The 19,479-nt window shown below is 41.9% G+C and overlaps 1 protein-coding gene and 1 long non-coding RNA gene across 2 annotated transcripts in view; both read right to left on the bottom strand.

Annotated features, from left to right (window-relative positions):
• Nucleotides 1–2,949: 2,949 nt before the first annotated feature.
• On the bottom strand, nucleotides 2,950–11,260 carry LOC145353356 (uncharacterized). The gene is made up of 3 exons (XR_013888687.1): nucleotides 11,209–11,260; nucleotides 6,721–6,768; nucleotides 2,950–2,997 (listed from the first exon to the last, which is right to left on the bottom strand). It is a non-coding gene; the product is annotated as an uncharacterized LOC145353356 (long non-coding RNA).
• A 5,631-nt stretch (nucleotides 11,261–16,891) lies between these two features.
• Nucleotides 16,892–19,479, bottom strand: part of LOC145352878 (mucosal pentraxin-like) — a 53,480-nt gene continuing 50,892 nt past the window's right edge. Inside the window, exon 5 of the mRNA XM_080203182.1 lies at nucleotides 16,892–17,097. Coding sequence (XP_080059308.1) covers nucleotides 16,892–17,097 — 206 coding nt within the window. The remainder of the gene's footprint in view (nucleotides 17,098–19,479) is intronic.

The following is a 19,479-nucleotide window of genomic DNA, read 5'->3' as shown; positions in this document are numbered from 1 at the left end:
AATTTACCTTTCACTGATGTTGTGGTACCATTAGGAAAGAAATTCCCTGGAAAATGTCTATGAGTGCTGAGGTGAGGTGCAGTAGGTTTCCATCTTCACTCCCATGGAGTAATTTGATGGAGTGGTCCTTTACAAGTGAGCATGAGGCAGTGGATATGAAAATTAGCTGAGGTATATATCAGGTACTGATTTGATGCAATGAGCTCTCTGTCATGACTTTTGTTGCAAATTGCCCTCAATTGCATTATACAATGATGGACCATGTCGTAGATCCCAAGGCAGTAAGAGTATAACTCATAGGTGGTACCATGTTGACCATAAGTGTTTGAACACTCTGGAAGTTTATAGACTTCTAATGTTTTGACCATAAATCCTCTTCTATATAAGAGGTACCTAAGCTAAATGAGGTTAGAAGAGTAAAAGGCAAGTTAATTGAAACTTGCAAGCTAATGCTTTTGGTAAACATTGAGGTGTGTGAGATACATGCTCTTTTAACCTGATATGGCTCATAGATGGAATAAGGTATTGCCCATCTTTATAAAAAAAAGCTTTTTCAAAATCAATGTTTAGGCCCCTGCTGATTTTCTACAATTCTGGGCACCACACTTGAAGAAATATATCAAAGGAGATTTATTCCAATGACTTAGGAGATTTACTCCTCAGATGTTGGGAATTCAGATCTGCTCAGAAACCAGAGAAAGTGGACTTGTTCTTCTGCCGGTGGAGACTCTTAAGAAGAGATTTAACAGGGGTGGTCACAATTCAAAAAGTTTTTGACAGAGTAGTTAGGGAGAAGCAGTTTCCACTGGCATTAGGGTCAGTAACCAGAGGGCATGGATTTGAGGTCATTAGCAAATGAGCAGAAAAGAGAAGTTAAATTCAAGCAGTGGGTTGTTATGGTCTAGAACCCACCACTTCTGGAAAATGACCACTGGAATTTACCACTGGAAAAAATGCTGGAGAAGTAGTAATGCGGAACAAAGAAATAACGGAGGAACTGAATAGGTACTTCCCATCAGTCTTCGCAATGGAAGACACCAAAAATTCAAGAGGGTGAGGGGGAAGAGGTGAGTATAGTGGCTATTACTAAGGAATAGGTATTAGGGAAACTGGAAGGTTCGAACGTGGATAAATCACACAGCGGATGGGCTACATCCCTGAACTATGAAGGAGGTAGCTGAAGAGATATTGGAGGCATTGGTGGTGCTCTTTCAGGAATCACTGGAGTCAGAGAGGGTCTCAGAGGACTGGAAAATGTAACAACCCTGTTTGAGAAGGAAGGGAGGCAAAAGATAGGAAATTACGGACCAGTTAGCCTGACCTCGATCATTGGTAAAATTTTAGAGTCCATTATTAAGGATGCAATTTTGGAATACTTGGAAGTGCGTGTTGGACAATGCAAAATGGAGAGGTCAAGTCCTGTTAAATCTGTTAGAATTCTTTGAAGAGGTAACAAGTAGGTTTGGCAAAGGAGAGCAAGTGGATGTTATCGACTTGGATTTTCAGAGGTCTTTGACAAGGTATCGCACAGGAGGCTGCTGAGTAAGACAAGGGCCTATGGTGTTAGAGGCATGGTATTAGCATGGATAGAAGATTGGCTGACTGGCAGAAGGCAGAAAATGGGGGATAAAAGGATGGCTGCTGGTGACTAGTGCGATTCCGCAGAGGGAATGTTGGCACCACAGCCTTTCACTTCATACATCGATGATCCAGATGAAGGAACTGAGGACATTGTGGCTAAGTTTGCAGATGATACAAAGCTAGGTGGAAGGGGAAATAGTATTGAGGAGCTGAGGAAGCTGCAGATGGACTTGGACAGGTTAGGAGAGTAGCAAAGAATTGGCAGATGGAATACAGAGAAAATGTGAGGTTATGCACTTTGGGTAGGAAGAATAAAGGAGTAAACTATTTTCTAAATGGGGAGAGAATTCCGAAATTATTAGCACAAAAGCAGTTGGGAGTCCTAGTTCAGGATTCCCTTCAGGTTAACTTGCAGGTTGAATTGGTAGTTTGGAAGGAAAATACAATGTTTGCATTCATTTCTAGAGGATTAAATACAAAACCAAATGTGAAGCTTTCCAAGGCACTGGTCAGACCACATTTAGAATATTATGACCAATTTTGGGCCCCATTTCTAAGGAAGGATGTAACATCCCTGGAGGGGGTGAGAGCAGGTTCATGAGAATGATACTAGGAATGAAAAGCTTGACATCTGAGAGCCATTTAAGAACTCTGGGTTTGTACTTGATGGAATTTAGAGGTATGGGGCGGTGGGATCTCATTGAAATTTACAGAATACTGAAAGGCTTGGACAGAGTGGACGTTGGAAGAATGTTTCCATTAGTAGGAGAGACTAGGATCTGAAGGCACAGACTCAGAATAAAGGGATGAACCTTTAGAACTTAGATGAGGAGGAATTTCTTCATCCAGAGGGTGGTGAATCTTTGGAATTCATTGCCACAGAAGGTTGTGGAGATCAGGTCACAGAGTATATTTAAGACAGAGATAGATCAAATCTTGATTGGTAAGGGGATCAAAGGTTACAGGGAAAAGGCGGGAGAATGGGATTGAGAAATGTATCAGCCATGATTGAATGGCGGAGCACACTCAGTGGGCCAAATGGTCTAATTCTGCTCCTGTAACTTATGATCTTACAGTCTACCTGAAAAGCTGTTGGAAGCAGAACCAGTTGTAACTTTCAAAAAGAAATTGGAAAAATACTTGAAAAAGAGAAATTTGCAGGACTCTGCCTAAAGAGCAGGATACTGGGAGTAATTGTCAAACACTTTCAAATAGCTGACAGAACCACAATTGGCTGAATAGCCTCTTGTTGTCTTCCATGTTTTTGTAATAAATCACATCAATAGTTTCTGGGGTTCTTAACACTACAAATTCCAAAGTAGGTTTTTTTTTTATTCTTAATATTTTCAAAGAGTACATTTTCCATACCTCTTGTACTCTCCGCAGGTGATGTCACAGTAACTGTAGTCTTTTCCACTGTAAGAAAAGGATAAAATTTAAGAATAGATAATCAACAGCCCACATCCTGAACCTGTCATCTCTTTGTTAAATTTCTCATGAATTTTCTGCATCCGTTATAGCACTTCGTGTGCACTGAATAAGTATTTACTTTAGAACATAAGAGCACAAGAAATATGAATGGAAGTGGATATTCAGCCCCTCAAGCTTGCTTTCCAATTCAGTTTGACTGATCTTCTTCTTCAATTGCTTTTCTCCACTTCCTAAGAGCCTAAAAATCTATCTAAGCATTGAATATATTCAACGTTGGAGCATCTACATTCCTCTGGGGTAGAGAATTCCAGAGATTCACAACTCTTTGAACGAAGAGCTTACTCCTTATCTTAGTCCTAAATGATCAATTTCATATTCTGAGACTGTGTCCCCATGTTCTAGATTTCCCAGCCAAGGGAAACGACCTCACAGTAAATATCTGATCAAGTTGCTTCAGAATCCTGAATGCTTTAGTGAGGCCATCTTTCATTCTTCTAACTCCAGAGAATGTACTTCCAATTTACTCAACTTCTCCTCAAAGGACAACTCTCTCAACCCATGCACCAATCCAATGAACCACCTCCAAAGCAAGTACATAATTTATTAAAAATGGAAATCCCAAATGTGCACAGTATCTCTGTGTGATCCCACCAAAGCCCTATGCAATTATAGAAAGGCTTCCTTTTTCTATTTCAATTTCCTGGCAATAAAGTCCAATGCATCATTTTCCTTCCTAATTGATTGTTATTCCTACATACTAATTTTCTGTGTAGTGGTATGAATACATACAAACACATGTGGACACCATTTAGAAGTTTTTCATTTTTAGAAGAAAAATCTGCTTTTCTATTCTTATCACCCAATTAAATAACTTCACAATTCTACATGCTGTAATTCATCTGGCACCTTGTCACTCACTCACTTAACCTGTCTATATCTTTTTGCAGCCTCTTTTGTATCCCCCTCACAACTTACATTTCAATCTAGCTTTATATCATTAGCAAACTTGATTAAATTACTCCTGGTTGTTGCTTGTAGGAATTTGTAGTAGGATTTCCTACTAGGAAATCAGCTGTCATGGTGTCTTACCATGGTCCGCCTTATGCCATTCTTACACATCCAATGCAGTTCCGTTGCAAGCATTCTGTGACATCCATCATCCAACCACACCCATGTTTACTTGTCCTCTGCCCCCCCCACCCCCACCGCCTTGCCCTCTAAAAGAGATCTCTACAGCTTTTTAGCTCTGATCAAATGGTTGAATTACTGGCATTTTTCTTTCTAGATGTCACTTTTTAGAGTTCGCTTTGATCTTTCAAAGAGTACCTCTGCACTAGTCTCATGGTGAGTATATGAAGTGTTTAACTTAGATCCTAGCATCCACAGTTCAAACGCCTTTATTTCCTTCCACAGATCTTATTTATTGTCCAGCTTTCTGAGGCGTGCAGGAAGCGGAGGCAATGAAGCATCTTATGAGTTTTGTCCCTATTACAAGTTTAGGTTTTTGTGATCGTTAGATCTTTCGTCTTCACAAAATTACATCTGGCTAAATCTGTCCATCCTTAAACTCCCACATCACATCTACCACCTTTCGTTATCATTTATTCTAAATAGATAAACTTATTTACTTGTTCCACCCACTTCAATCTAGCTTTGTATATTTATTCCTTCCTGCTACCATTTTTGTTGTTCAATGCACAATCCAAACTTCTAGAGTTTAGCGAACTATGATATGTTGTAGGGCCTCTTCTGATTCTGCAGGTAACACTGTGTACTGCAAATGTGTTATGTTCTTGCCTCCGAACTATACCCCTGAAAAGCACATCTAATTCTCTAATGTTCTGTGTACCTACTGAATAATTTTGTCAACAGTTCACATCTTCATCTAAGTTATTGACCCTTTCCACAGCCTGAGGGCAGCATTTTCTGCAGCCTCTGTAGCGAGTTTTGCAGCGGGATCTTTCTGATCCTGTCATTGTTAATGGGGTTTTGCGTTCAATGTTAATGTAAGTCTTACTTGCGACTAATAAATAAATTAACTTTACTAAACTCTGCTGCTGGGAAACCTGCGGCAAAGGTTTTCCAGCAGCGGGACCAGAAGATCCAGCCGATGAGGAAGGACGGAAAATTGCAGCCCTATCATGTTATATCAAAGTTCTGATTCCAGCTGGATTTAAGTGGAGCCCATCCCAATGGAATAAATTTTTTTCTTCTGTACTGGTACCAGTTCCCAGTGAGTCAAAAATTTCTTTTCCCGTGTGTTATCTACTTGGATTTCCAGAGGCTTTTGACAAGGTGCTGCAAAGGAAGCTGCTCAATAAGATAAGATTAGGGCCTGTGATGTTAGAGGAAAGGAAAGGTATCAGTATGGATAGAAGATTGGCTGACAGGCAAAAGGCAGAGAGAGTCCTTTTCAGGATTGCAGCTGGTGACTAGTGGAGTTCCGCAGGTGTCAGTGTTGGTCCATAACTTTTCACTTTATACATCAGTGATCTAGATAAAGGAACTGAGAGCATTGTAGCTAAGTTGGCAGATGATACAAAGCTAGGCGGAGGGACAAGTAGTATTGAGGAGGCAAGATTGACTTGGATAGGTGAGGAGAATGGGCAAAGAAGTGGCAGATAAAATACAATGTGGGAAAATGTGAAGTTATGCATATTGGTAAGAAGAATAAAGACGGGAACTATTTTCTAAATGGAGAGAGAATTCAGAAATTGGAAGCACAAAGTGACTTGGGAGTCCTAGTTCAGGATTCTTTTCAGGTTCAGTTGCAGGTTGAATTGGTAGTTAGGTCGGCAAGTGCAACGTTCACATTCATTTTGAGAGAACTAGGATGCAAAAGCAGAGATGTAATGCTGAGGCTTTATAAGACTCTGGTCAATTCACACTTGGAGTATTGTGAGCAATTTTGGGCCCCATTTCTAAGGAAGGATGTACTGTCCCTGGAGAAGGTCCAGGGGAGATTAATGAGAATGATCCCAGGAATGGGAGGCTTGACACTTGAGGAGAATTTAAGGACTCGAAGGAATTGAGAAGGATGAAGGGGGATCTCATTGAAACTTACAGAACACTGAAAGGCCTGGATAGGATGGATGTCGGGAAGATTTTTTCATTAGTGGAAGAGACTAGGATCTGAGAGCACCGCCTCAGAGTAAAGAGACGACCATTTAGAATTGAGATTAGGAAGTGTTTCTTCAGGCAGAGGGTGGTAAATCTATGGAATGCATTGCACAGAAGGCTGTGGAGATAGGTCATTGAGTATACTTAAGACAGAGATAGATCGAATCTTGATTGGTAAGGAGATCAAAGGTACGGGGGAAAGATGAGAAAATAGGGTAGCGAAACTTATTAGCCGTGATTGAATGATGGAACATTCTTGACGGGCCAAATGGCCTAATTCTGCTCCTATATCTTATAGTCTACCTGAAAAGTTATTGGAAGCAGAACCCACTGTAACTTTCAAAAATAAATTGAATAAATAGTTGAAAAGGAGAAATTTGCAGGACTCTGATGAAAGAGCAGGATATTGGGAGTAATTGTCAAACACTATCAAAGAGCTAACAGAGCCACAATTGCCTAAATAGTCTCCTGTTGTCTTGCATGTTTCTATAATAAAACATGTCAGTAGTTTCTGGGGTTTTTAACACTACAAATTTCAAAGTAGGTTTTTTATGTTCTTAATATTTTCCAAGAGTACATTTTCCATACCTCTTGTATCCTTTGCAGATGATGTCACAGCAACTGTAGTGTTTATTGCTGTAGAAAAGAATAAGATTTAAGATTAGATAATCAACAGCCCACACCCTGAACCTGTCATCTCTTTGTTAAATTTCTCATGAATTTCCTGCATCCATTACACCGCTTTGCCTGCACTGAAAAAGTATTTACTTTCGAACAGAAGAGCACAAGAAATATGGATGGAAGTGGATATTCAGCCCGTCAAGCTTGCTTTCCAATTTAATACGACTGATCTTCTTCAACTACTTTCCCCCACTTCCTAAGAGCCTAAAAACCTATCTCAGCCTTGCATATCTTCAATGTTGAAGCATTTACAGTCCTCTGGGGTAGGGAATTCCAGAGATTCACAACTCTTTGAATGAAGAACTTACTCCTTATCTCAGTCCTATTCGGAGTCTGTGTCCCCATGTTCTAGATTCCCCAGCCAGGGGAAACAACCTCACAGTAAATCAAGCAGCTTCAGAATCCTGTATGCTTTTGTGAGGTCACCTCCCACTCTTCTGATCTCCAGAGAATATAGACACAACTTATTCAGCTTCTCCTCAAAGGACAACCCTCTTACCCCAGGGACCAATCCAGTAAACCACCTCCAGTGTAAGTACATAATTTGTCAAAAATGGAAATCCCAACTGTGCACAGTATCTCTGCTGTGATCCCACCAAAGGCCTATCAATTATAGAAAGGATTTCTTCTTTTTATACTCCCATTCCCTTGCAATAAAGTCCAAATTGCCATTTGCCTTCCTAATTGATTATTACACCTACATGCTAACTTTCTATGTACTTGTATGAATACAAGAAGCATATCTGAACATCATTTAGAAGTTTCTTTTGTTTCGGTGAAAAATCTGCTTTTGTATTCTTGCCACCCAATTGAATAACTTCACACTTCCCCAAATTTTAACCCACCTGCCACTTTGCTACCCACTCACTTAACCTGTCTATATCACTTTGTAGCCTCTTATGTATCCTCCTCACAATTTACATTTCAGTCTAGCTTTGTATCATCAGCAAACTCGGACAAATTATTTCTTGTTGTTACTTTAAGGTATTCCTATTAGGAGATCAACTGTCACATCTAACACCATACTCACACGTCCAATGCAGTTCCTTTGCAACCATTCTATGACATCTGTCATCCAACCTTACCCATGTTTACTTCTTCTCTGCTCCCCACCAGAAGAGATCTCTGCAGCTTTTTAGCTCTATCAAATGGCTGAATTACTAACATTTCTCTTTTTCAATCACACATTTTAGAGTTCACTTTAATCTTGCAAAGAGTATCTCTTCACAAGTCTTATGGTAACTATATGAAGTATTTAACATACATCCGAACATCCACATTTCAAATCTCCTTCCACAGATCTTATTTATTGTCCAGCTTTTTGAGGCATGTAGGAAGTGGATGAAATGAAGCATCTTATGAGTTTTGCCCTTGTTGCAATTTTGAGTTTTATTATTGTTAAATCTTCCGTCTTCACAAAATTACATCTGGCTAATTCTATCCATCCTTTAACTTCCACATGACATCAAACATCTTCTGTCACCATTTGTTCTAAATGGACAAATTTATTTACTTGTTCCAGCATGATATTCCTTCTAGCTACATTTTTGTAGTTCAATCCATAATCCAAACCTCTGGCATTTATTGAACTACGATATTTTGTGAGGCCTCTTCTGATTCTGCAGGAAGCACTGTGTACTGCAAATGTGTTAGGTTCTTGTCTCTGGACTATAGCCCTATAAAGTACATCCAATTCTCTGAATGTTTGTTCTTAGTACCAATTGAATAGTTTTGCTGACAGTACACAACTTCATCGAAGCCATTGATCCTATCCAGGGCCCTAGGGCATTTTCTCCACCCGCTTTTGTGTGTTTCTCGGCAGCGGGATCTTTCCGGTCCTACCACTGTCAATTGGGTTTCCTGTTCTGTGCATCATCTGCCGCTGGGATACTTGCGGCACAGGTTTTCCGTTAGAGGGATCAGAAGTTCCTGCTGGTGAGGCTGGATGGAAATTTCCAGCCCTAATATAATTTGTCAAAATCCCGATTCCAGCAGGGTTCATCCCAACAAAATAATTTTCCTTTCCCCTGAATACTGGTACCAGTGCCCAATGAGTCAAAAATCTCTCTTCCCACATTCTTTGAGCCATGCGTTTAATTCCCTAATCTGCCTGATATCATGCCAATGTGCAAATGCCCCAAACAGTAATCTGGAGATTCTTAACCTTGAGATTTTGCTAATTGATATAGAACCCCGTTCCTCCAGAGTACCTCATTCTAATTTCTTCGGTTGCTACATGAGTCACAACAACTGGACCTCCCTCTCCCTAATCCCCTAAAATTCTGTTATTGAATATATATCAACCGAAACCAAACCAAAGGGAGGCAATGGCGTAGAAGCATTATCACGAGACAATTAACCCAGAGACTCAACTCATGTTCTGGGGACCCGGGTTTAAATCCCGCCATGACAAGTGATGGAATTTGAATTCAATAAACAATATCTGGAATTAAGAATTTACTGATGACCATGAAACCATTGCTGATTGTTGGAAAAACCCATCTGATTTACTAGTGTCCTTTAGCAACGAAATCTGCCGCACTTACCTTGTCTGGCCTAGATGTGACTCCAGAGCCATTGCAATGTGGTTGTCTCTAAACTACTCTTGGGCAACTAGGGATAGGCAATAAATGCTGGCCAACCAGCGACACCCATGTCCCATGAATGAATAAAAAAGAATTCAATGTTATTACCAATTTTTAAGTCTTCAATCCTCTCAATTGAAATTGTGCAATTGATAATGTTCAGGGCAATGGCTGACTACTTAGCATTCCTTCCACACCCTTACAAATTATATACTCATAGTCATGCACCATTCCCCTGCATGGCGTCACTACACGTCATTGACAAGCAGCTGACATTTTCTGTGTTATTAAAATATACTGGTGATTGTCCAACAGTGAAACAAGGTGAGTAACATGACAATTAGCTGCGACTATTAATCTCTCTGTCCCTTCCTTCCCTGCGTATCACAGAGCACCTTAAAGGAGATGGAAAATGAATGGAGGGGGCAGAATTTGTCAATCAACGTTGTTATGAATGCTAGTCTTTTATAAGGCTATGTATTTATGTTTTAAACTGGTTCCCTTAAATTGAAGATAAAATGGAGTAGTTTGGAGAAAGAATTGGGAGCTCCTATAGGATGTGCCAGGAGGCAAGCCCATGTGAACTCACATTGAATCCATCTGGAGATAAACACATCTGATCTGTTTGTTCTGGAGGCATAAATTCAAACTGAAATGTATTCAAAGTCAGGTTCAAGTTTTAACACCTGTACACAAAGGAGGAGGCAGCAACCCTGGACCCCGGACTCCATAATAACACTGGGTGAAGGGAACATCTAAAGGTAGAACTTCCAGATTCAGTGTCTTTGAAGAGATCAATCCTCCAGCATGTTCCTGTAAATCTATCTTTTTCCTCAATGGTGGTCCAGTGATGCTGGGTGCCTTTTAAATATGACACCCAGGTGGGACACATTCTGCTTTTTCTTCAGGCAGAAAGTGGAGTGAATTGGGTGGGATGAATCTTCCATCCCTCAACAACCTCCTTCCCCCATAAGGCCTACCCCCCCCACAGGTGTTCCCTTCTCCAACCCCAGCATCTCCCTCAGGACTCCACACACATCTCTCTCCCTAACTCCTCAGGCCTCATCTCCTCAATTTGCCATAAGACCACCCACACAGATCTGGCCCTGAACTCCGGAACCTTGAATCTGGAGACTGCTTGTAGTCCCAGTCCAGGGCCACTGCTGAATTGCAGGGCTGCCAGTCCATCGGATTTGCTGGAAGCCCTCTGAGACAGGGCTTCCGACCAAGTGATGGGTAGTATTCCATCTCCAGCTAATTAACACTCTGCGGAGCAGGCTGAGGAATCATACCATCCAAAAAATCCTGCCCCGCATCTCTTTTTAGTGCTAAATGTTGACCTCGACGTCATAACAATGTAGAGGATGAGAGGAAAAACATGTGAATTCGTACTGTGATAGAAACAAAAATCGAACTCTGTCCATTAATTAATGACAATTATTTGCAATTAACTATCACAAATGAAGTGATTGTACTGCGAAAGAAATTGCCTGCAAATAAATCACAAGTGGTTAAGTCAGCTGCATATTAGCTCCAATTGTATTATGTTGCTAAAGACTTGGACCCATGGTTCACAATATCATCAAAGTTGCCAAATTTAATTATGAGTTACACCAAACTTGTCTGTCAGTGCTTGAGCAGTGTAGAATATTACAGAGACTAAAGGCTATGATGAAAGCTCTACATCTCTAAAAGGCATCCAACCTCAATGCAGCACTTTCACAGGTTTCAATAGAGCATCATCCCAGCAGTTCATGTCTTAAACAATTAACCTAAACCATCACGTTCTCAGAAATCATATTTTCACTACCTGTTGTGCTTGGCAGAGAAGATGTGAGAACATTGTCAGAAGTACTGCCTGTAAATGATGTAGAAGATATTAAATCAGATAGGAGCAATTTATCATATCAAACAAAAATGCAATTAATTATGCTTAAAAGTTACACATGTTTTCGGAAGATCTGAGGGAATTCCAGGAAGGTTGAAAGGAACCCCTTTTCATAAAGATCTTCAGTTTCCCTCAGTATCAACCATATTGACTAAAATTAATCCATTTCTTTCAAATGGCGATGGCCTAACATAAGAACATAAGAAACAGGAGCAGGAGTAGGCCATCTAGCCCTTCAGGCAGAAAGTGGAGTGAATTGGGTGGGATGAATCTTCCATCCCTCAACAACCTCCTCCCCCCATAAGGCCTACCCCCCCCACAGGTGTTCCCTTCTCCAACCCCAGCATCTGCCTCAGGACTCCACACACATCTCTCTCCCTAACTCCTCAGGCCTCATCTCCTCAATTTGCCATAAGACCACCCACACGGATCTGGCCCTGAACTCCGGAACCTTGAATCTGGAGACTGCTTGTAGTCCCAGTCCAGGGCCACTGCTGAATTGCAGGGCTGCCAGTCCATCGGATTTGCTGGAAGCCCTCTGAGACAGGGCTTCCGACCAAGTGATGGGTAGTATTCCATCTCCAGCTAATTAACACCCTGCGGAGCAGGCTGAGGAATCATACCATCCAAAAAATCCTGCCCCACATCTCTTTTTAGTGCTAAATGTTGACCTCGACATCATAACAATGTAGAGGATGAGAGGAAAAACATGTGAATTCGTACTGTGATAGAAACAAAAATCGAACTTTGTCCATTAATTAATGACAATTATTTGCAATTAACTATCACAAATGAAGTGATTGTACTGCGAAAGAAATTGCCTGCAAATAAATCACAAGTGGTTAAGTCAGCTGCATATTAGATCCAATTGTATTATGTTGCTAAAGACTTGGACCCATGGTTCACAATATCATCAAAGTTGCAAAATTTAATTATGAGGTGACACCAAACTTGTCTGTCAGTGCTTGAGCAGTGTAGAATATTACAGAAACTCAAGGCTATGATGAAAGCTCTACATCTCTAAAAGGCATCCAACCTCAATGCAGCACTTTCACAGGTTTCAATAGAGCATCATCCCAGCAGTTCATGTCTTAAACAATTAACCTAAACCATCACGTTCTCAGAAATCATATTTTCACTACCTGTTGTGCTTGGCAGAGAAGATGTGAGAACATTGTCAGAAGTACTGCCTGTAAATGATGTACAAGATATTAAATCAGATAGGAGCAATTTATCATATCAAACAAAAATGCAATTAATTATGCTTAAAAGTTACACATGTTTTCGGAAGATCTGAAGATCTGAGGGAATTCCAGGAAGGTTGAAAGGAACCCCTTTTCATAAAGATCTTCAGATTCCCTCAGTATCAACCATATTGACTAAAATTAATCCATTTCTTTCAAATGGCGATGGCCTAATATAAGAACATAAGAAATAGGAGCAGAAGTAGGCCATTTAGCCCTTCAGGCAGAAAGTGGAGTGAATTGGGTGGGATGAATCCTCCATCCCTCAACAACCTCCTCCCCCCATAAGGCCTACCCCCCTACAGGTGTTCCCTTCTCCAACCCCAGCATCTCCCTCAGGACTCCACACACATCTCTCTCCCTCACTCCTCAGGCCTCATCTCCTCAATTTGCCATAAGACCACCCACACAGATCTGGCCCTGAACTCCGGAACCTTGAATCTGGAGACTGCTTGTAGTCCCAGTCCAGGGCCACTGCTGAATTGCAGGGCTGCCAGTCCATCGGATTTGCTGGAAGCCCTCTGAGACAGGGCTTCCGACCAAGTGATGGGTAGTATTCCATCTCCAGCTAATTAACACTCTGCAGAGCAAGCTGAGGAATCATACCATCCAAAAAATCCTGCCCTGCATCTCTTTTTAGTGCTAAATGTTGACCTCGACGTCATAACAATGTAGAGGATGAGAAGAAAAACATGTGAATTCGTACTGTGATAGAAACAAAAATCGAACTCTGTCCATTAATTAATGACAATTATTTGCAATTAACTATCACAGATGAAGTGATTGTACTGCAAAAGAAATTGCCTGCAAATAAATCGCAAGTGGTTAAGTCAGCTGCATATTAGCTCCAATTGTATTATGTTGCTAAAGACTTGGACCCATGGTTCACAATATCATCAAAGTTGCCAAATTTAATTATGAGTTACACCAAACTTGTCTGTAAGTGCTTGAGCAGTGTAGAATATTACAGAAACTCAAGGCTATGATGAAAGCTCTACATCTCTAAAAGGCACCCAACCTCAATGCAGCACTTTCACAGGTTTCAATAGAGCATCATCCCAGCAGTTCATGTCTTAAACAATTAACCTAAACCATCACGTTCTCAGAAAGCATATTTTCACTACCTGTTGTGCTTGGCAGAGAAGATGTGAGAACATTGTCAGAAGTACTGCCTGTAAATGATGTACAAGATATTAAATCAGATAGGAGCAATTTATCATATCAAACAAAAATGCAATTAATTATGCTTAAAAGTTACACATGTTTTCGGAAGATCTGAGGGAATTCCAGGAAGATTGAAAGGAATCCCTTTTCATAAAGATCTTCAGTTTCCCTCAGTATCAACCATATTGACTAAAATTAATCAATTTCTTTCAAATGGCACTGGCCTAATATAAGAACATAAGAAATAGGAACAGGAGTAGGCCATCTAGCCCTTCGAGCCAGCCCCGCCATTCAATAAGATCATGGCTGATCTGAAGTGGATCAGTTCCACTTTCCCGCTTTCTCCCCATAATCCTTAATTCCCTTGTCTGTCAAAACCTATCTACCCGTGACTTAAATATATTTAGCGAGGTAGCCTCCACCACTTCAACAGGCAGAGAATTCCAGAGATTCACCACCCTTTGAGTGAAGAAGTTCCTCCTCAACTCCAATCTAAACTGCCCCCCCTGCTTATCTTGAGGCTGTGTCCTCTAGTCCTGCTATCCTTTCTGAGCGGGAAGAATCTCTCCACCTCTACCCTATCCATCCCTTTCACTATCTTATACACTAATATCACTGGATTATTAATCTAGAAAACTCAGCTAATGTTCTGAGGGCCCAGGTCCGAATCCCGCCACAGTGGATGGTGGAACTTGAATTAAAGAAAAAATATCTAGATTTAAAAACCTACTGATGACCGTGAAGCCATTGTCGATTGTTGGAAAAGCCCATCTGGTTCACTAATGTCCTTTAGGGAAGGAAATGTATTCTCCTTACCTGGACTGGCCTATATGTGACTCCAGAACCACAGCAATGCCACAGCAACGTGGTTGACTCTCAACTGCCCTCTGAACAAGGGCAACTGGGGATGGGTCATGAATACTGGCTAGCCAGCACTGCCCATGCTCCACAAACGAATAACAAAACAGAAAATCAATGAATATTTTCAACAAGTGAGTCAAACCAGAAACAGATAGTTTGCTTGATTATATCTTCTCCAGTTTTTTCAAATGAAGCTGGTTGAGAACATATTTGACCATTTTTATATTGTCATTCAACTATCTAGAATTGATTTTCTTTGAGTTTTAAACTGATCTTATATTTGTCTGCCCATATAAACAGAATCAAACTCCAACCATGATTTTAATATGGTAACGTTCAGAGCATTTGTTAGCTGATCTCTTTCATGGATGTAGAGCAGGATTTTCCAGCCGCGCTTGTCCCAAGACCGGACATTCCTGCTGAGGTCAACGGACTTTTGCGTGGTCCACCCCCTGCCCACTATGGTTCCCTTGGTGGATGGGATGGGAAAATTTTGCCCATGCACTCTGCCTCAGGTGGATGTGCTTTCATCCCAAGGCAGTAACTGATGTAAGCACTTATTTGATGACAAGATGAGTTGAATAGATGGCTCTGCAGAGACAACGTCTACTGAGACTTCTGCAGCATCTATATAACAATATGTCCATAAAGAACTCATATTTGTATGGTGTCTTTCATGACCATCAGATGTTCAAAAGCTTTTTTCAGCTAATAAAGCACTTTTGAAATGTAAGAAACATGACATCCACAACTCAGAAAAATGGCAATGGGTTATTGTTCTGATAATTTATTGATATGATATTGGATGAGGACAAATATTTGCCACAGCATTGGGGAAAACTCTCCCTTTAAATTGAGCCATGGCATCTTTTATATTTATCAGAGCATCTTGTACTGCAATCGTTGATCAAAGCTTAGGTATGTTTCATCATTTTAGCCATTGAGAAATGCCTTCTCACGGATAGAATGGAGAAGCAAGTCTATGCTCATGTACATCCAAGTCAGGTCGACACCAATAATCCTGAAAGTGGTGCTAGTGGGGCATCCCTACTGCTGGAAATATCATGAAAGAGTGCCTGAGACTCCCATTCAACTAATTATCCTATCAATATCTGCCCTGCACATTGACCAATTTACCATCATGGGGACCTCAAGATTGGGAAAAGTCATAGGAGTGACAGGAACGTCAATTGGCTCTTCAGTGACAGGAGTGACAGGGCCACGGGACATGTTAGTGAAGTGGGAGGAACAACAGGACGGACAGAAGCAACAGTCTCGCAAGTCTCAGGGCAAGTGTCTTTCAGAAGGGAGAAAGAAAATGAAGGGTAATCTTAAGAGGGCATATCAAGGGAGTGGGTAATCGTAGGAGGGCATATCAAGTAAAAAGGGTGTAAAGGTCTGGAATAACATTTTTTGATCTGAATGTGGAACATTCCTGCAGGAAGCTTCATCAGATAATTGGAAGTTTCTACAAGGCCAGCTGCTGTCCACTGGATGAGGGGGTCATGAGGCTTTTGGTGCCTCTGGAAGTCCCCACAGCTCTTAGTTTCTTCTATCCAGCACTCTGCAAGAGGACATGTGCCAGTGTGCATTAAACTGATACTTATGCCTTTTGTTCCACAATGACCATTCCAGCTAGTCTTAACGGTGGACAAAAAAAAATGTGGATTTGCGAAATGGGGAGCTTCCGGCACTTGCAGGACAGCATTGGCTGCACACACATCTCACCAGGGTAGATCATCAGCTAGTCATCAATAGCTGGGCTTATGGAGAGAGGTTGGGTCGATCAAGGGGAGCCACGCTGCTGCTCTGTAATAGTGATTGGGTAGGAGGGGAGATGGAACTGGCGATCAGCCAGTCCGTGTGCAGCGGTAGGAGGAGGGGGATGTTGGGGGGACGTGGGGGGAGGGGGGGTTTTAATGGGATGAGCAGCCCATGCCAAAGTGGTGGGGAAGGGGGGTGGGGTTGATCAGTCCAGGCCGGGGATGGAGTGGGGGAAGGTGGGGAGGTAGAATTGGCCGCAGAGCCCCACAGTAGTGGGGAGTGGCCATGAAGGCCAGCTATAGCTTGGGGAGACTGTCACTGACAGATTTCCGTGTTCACAGAACACAAAAGATCTGAGCGTGCACAATTACACCTTCTGCTGCTATCTGGCAGCTTTTGACAAGCATAGGCCCCGTCCCTCCCCTCTGTTGGCAGGAGACAGAGTGAGGTAAGATTCCATTTTTAACACCCAAAAAAATGGTGCAAATTGCTCCTGCTTTCATGCTGGTTTTTGATACGATCGCTGGGGGACATTCGTACCATCTAGCGTGCTATCTCCTGACCTGCCCCTGCTACCAGTACTTGCTGTTCTTCACTGGTGTGCTGAGACTCACAATGCGCAGGCCCCTCAAACTTATATCTAATCGTTGTGGACTGGCAATGTCTGAGCTGGTACCTAGCGGAGATGCAGTGCTTGACGTTGCAGTTCCTTTATCGGTCTCCTCAAGGCTACTGTCAGTGTTGCTATCGCTGCTTGCGGAAGAATCTCCCTGATTTCCTGAAGGAAAGGGAAGAGGAACATGACTTAGGATGGGAGTCAAACAAACAACACAGGAGGCGACATTCTTGAGGACAGGCAATCTGCTCAATCCACGTGAGGTGAAGAAGGCTTGTAGTACAATCTGCAGGCAGCCTGCTCTGCAGTCAACCCTGAAGGCATTGGATCTGCCTGGGTCACTGAGCTTCAGGCTGTACTGCTTTGCCTGGGTGAGGGCAATGAGGTAAAATCAGAGAAACATAGAAATTATGTCAGCCCATCATGTCTATACTGGCTTCCAGAGCCTCAGGAATTTCTTCTCCAGGTTTGCTCCTCTCATCAATGTCATGGACAAGTTTTGTTTTCTATGGCCAGAGAGGATACCGGTTTGCGAATGTGCATTGAGAAGTTGAGTGGAGCTGTGTTGGAATTTTGTATAGGAAGGAGTTGTGTTGTGAGGTGGAGGAGAAGCACTGAGAGAGTGGAGGTCTGAAAGTGTAAAGGGAACCGCGTGTGTTGTTAAGTGAGGAAGGAGTAGTGGGAGGAATAGTGGTTATGCAAGTTAGAATATGGTGTTAATGTGTAGTGTAAAGAAAGGAAAGGAAGAGATGAGTGTGCTTGAAATTAGCAATTGAGGTATTATAGTGTGATGTAATCAAGAGGATCAAATTAATGAAAGTGGTGGGAGTGTGGTGAGAAAAGTGTTGTGAAATGGCATTTCAGTGATGGGGAGAACTTAAATGATGTACTGACCTGTGTTACTCTTTTGAGTATCGAGCTTCTATACAATGAAGCAATTTGCTCAGGGTGATGCTAGGGGTATAGAGGTTTCAAACACCTTTTTCTTCAATTGCTTCATCGTAGCCAGGGGCCAACCCTTTTGGCTTCTGGGGAAGAGTGGCTCCTCTTTCGCCACACTTCCATCACTAAAACCACCACGGAGGCAGCAGAGAGTCACAGGTGCTGTCTGGTAGAAAACGTCATGTAATTGTGTTCAAAAAGGCCCAACAATATCCAATTGACCAAATGTTCAGTCACCAACAATGTCCAACAATCTATTAAGTCCAACCACTTAACCGCAGAAACCAAAGGATTTGTCCTCAGGCTAGGATAAAGCAGCTTAAATCCAACCATTCAACAATGACCAATAATCCATTAAATCCAACGATCCAACAATCCACAAAATCTAACCATCCAACAATGTCCAACAATCTATAAAGCCCAACCAGTCAAAAATGACCAACGATCCATTAAATCCAACCATCCAACAATGCGTAATGATCCGCTAAATTCATCACTCAACAATGTCCAACAATGCACAAGGATGTTCAGATCCATACCCTCAGCCTCTCTTGCTGCTTCATTGCCTCTTAACACAACTTGTTTTCTATACAAAATTCCCACAAATCCACTCAGCTTCTCAACAAAGTCCAAAAATCTGAGCATCTAGCCATCCAATAATGACAAACAATCCAATTATGTTCAGCGACCCAACTATAACTAACTGTGCAGCAATCATCAATCCAAAATGATATGTGATAATTGTAACTGTCCAACAATCTAATTTTGTCCAACTATCAAGACCAAGAGCAACAGAATTTCGAGCACTGAGGCAATCAAAGGCTATGCAAACTGGGCTGCAAAGTGGAGTTGAAGTGCAGCCATGATCTTACTGCAGTATGAAGCAAGCTTATGAGGCTGAATGACCCATTCCTGTAGTCATTCCTTAATCCAACTGTGCAAACAAGCCCACCAATCCGACAAAGTCCAACAGCTCAATACCACCTAACAGTTTCACATAATTCCCAACGTTCTATAGCGCTTAATAGTTCATTTGCTTCTGAATGGTTTCCAACTGGGTCCAATGGTTTCCAACATTTTCAACAACTTGCCTCATTTCACCAGCACCCAATAGTTTCCAACAGGTTAAAATCAGCTTCAATTCAGGACTGGAAAGAAAGTAATCCAACTTCAACTGTAAGAGTTAAGTGCAGTGAGTGCAGAGTTAATTGTGAGTGGTGGCAAGGCAGGCGGTCCACTTCTGCAGTCAATTGGGAGGACAAGCCACTCATGATATTTTAATAAGGCCAATGACTTACGCTCAACTTTCTGTGAGGGACTCCCAACAGTCCAGTACCTCATCATGGATGGCAAGGTGGCACCACATAGATGACACATTGGCACAATGGTTAGCACTGCTGCCTCACAGCGCCAGGGACCCGGGTTTGATTCCTGACTTCGGTCAAGGTCTGTGCAGAGTCTGTACATTCTCCCCGTGTGTGCATAGGTTTCCTCCTGGTGCTCCGGTTTCCTTCCATAATTCGAAAGACATGCTGGTTAGATGCATTGGCCATGCTAAATTTGCCCTCAGCATACCTGAACAGTTGCCAGACTACTAGGGGA

The sequence above is a fragment of the Carcharhinus amblyrhynchos genome, chromosome 15 (assembly GCF_965287045.1).
Source record: "Carcharhinus amblyrhynchos chromosome 15, sCarAmb.v2.hapA, whole genome shotgun sequence".
In the NCBI taxonomy this organism is placed as follows: domain Eukaryota; kingdom Metazoa; phylum Chordata; class Chondrichthyes; order Carcharhiniformes; family Carcharhinidae; genus Carcharhinus; species Carcharhinus amblyrhynchos.
The sequence above is the reverse complement of the archived record's forward strand: the minus strand, read 5'-3'. Positions and strand labels throughout refer to the sequence as shown.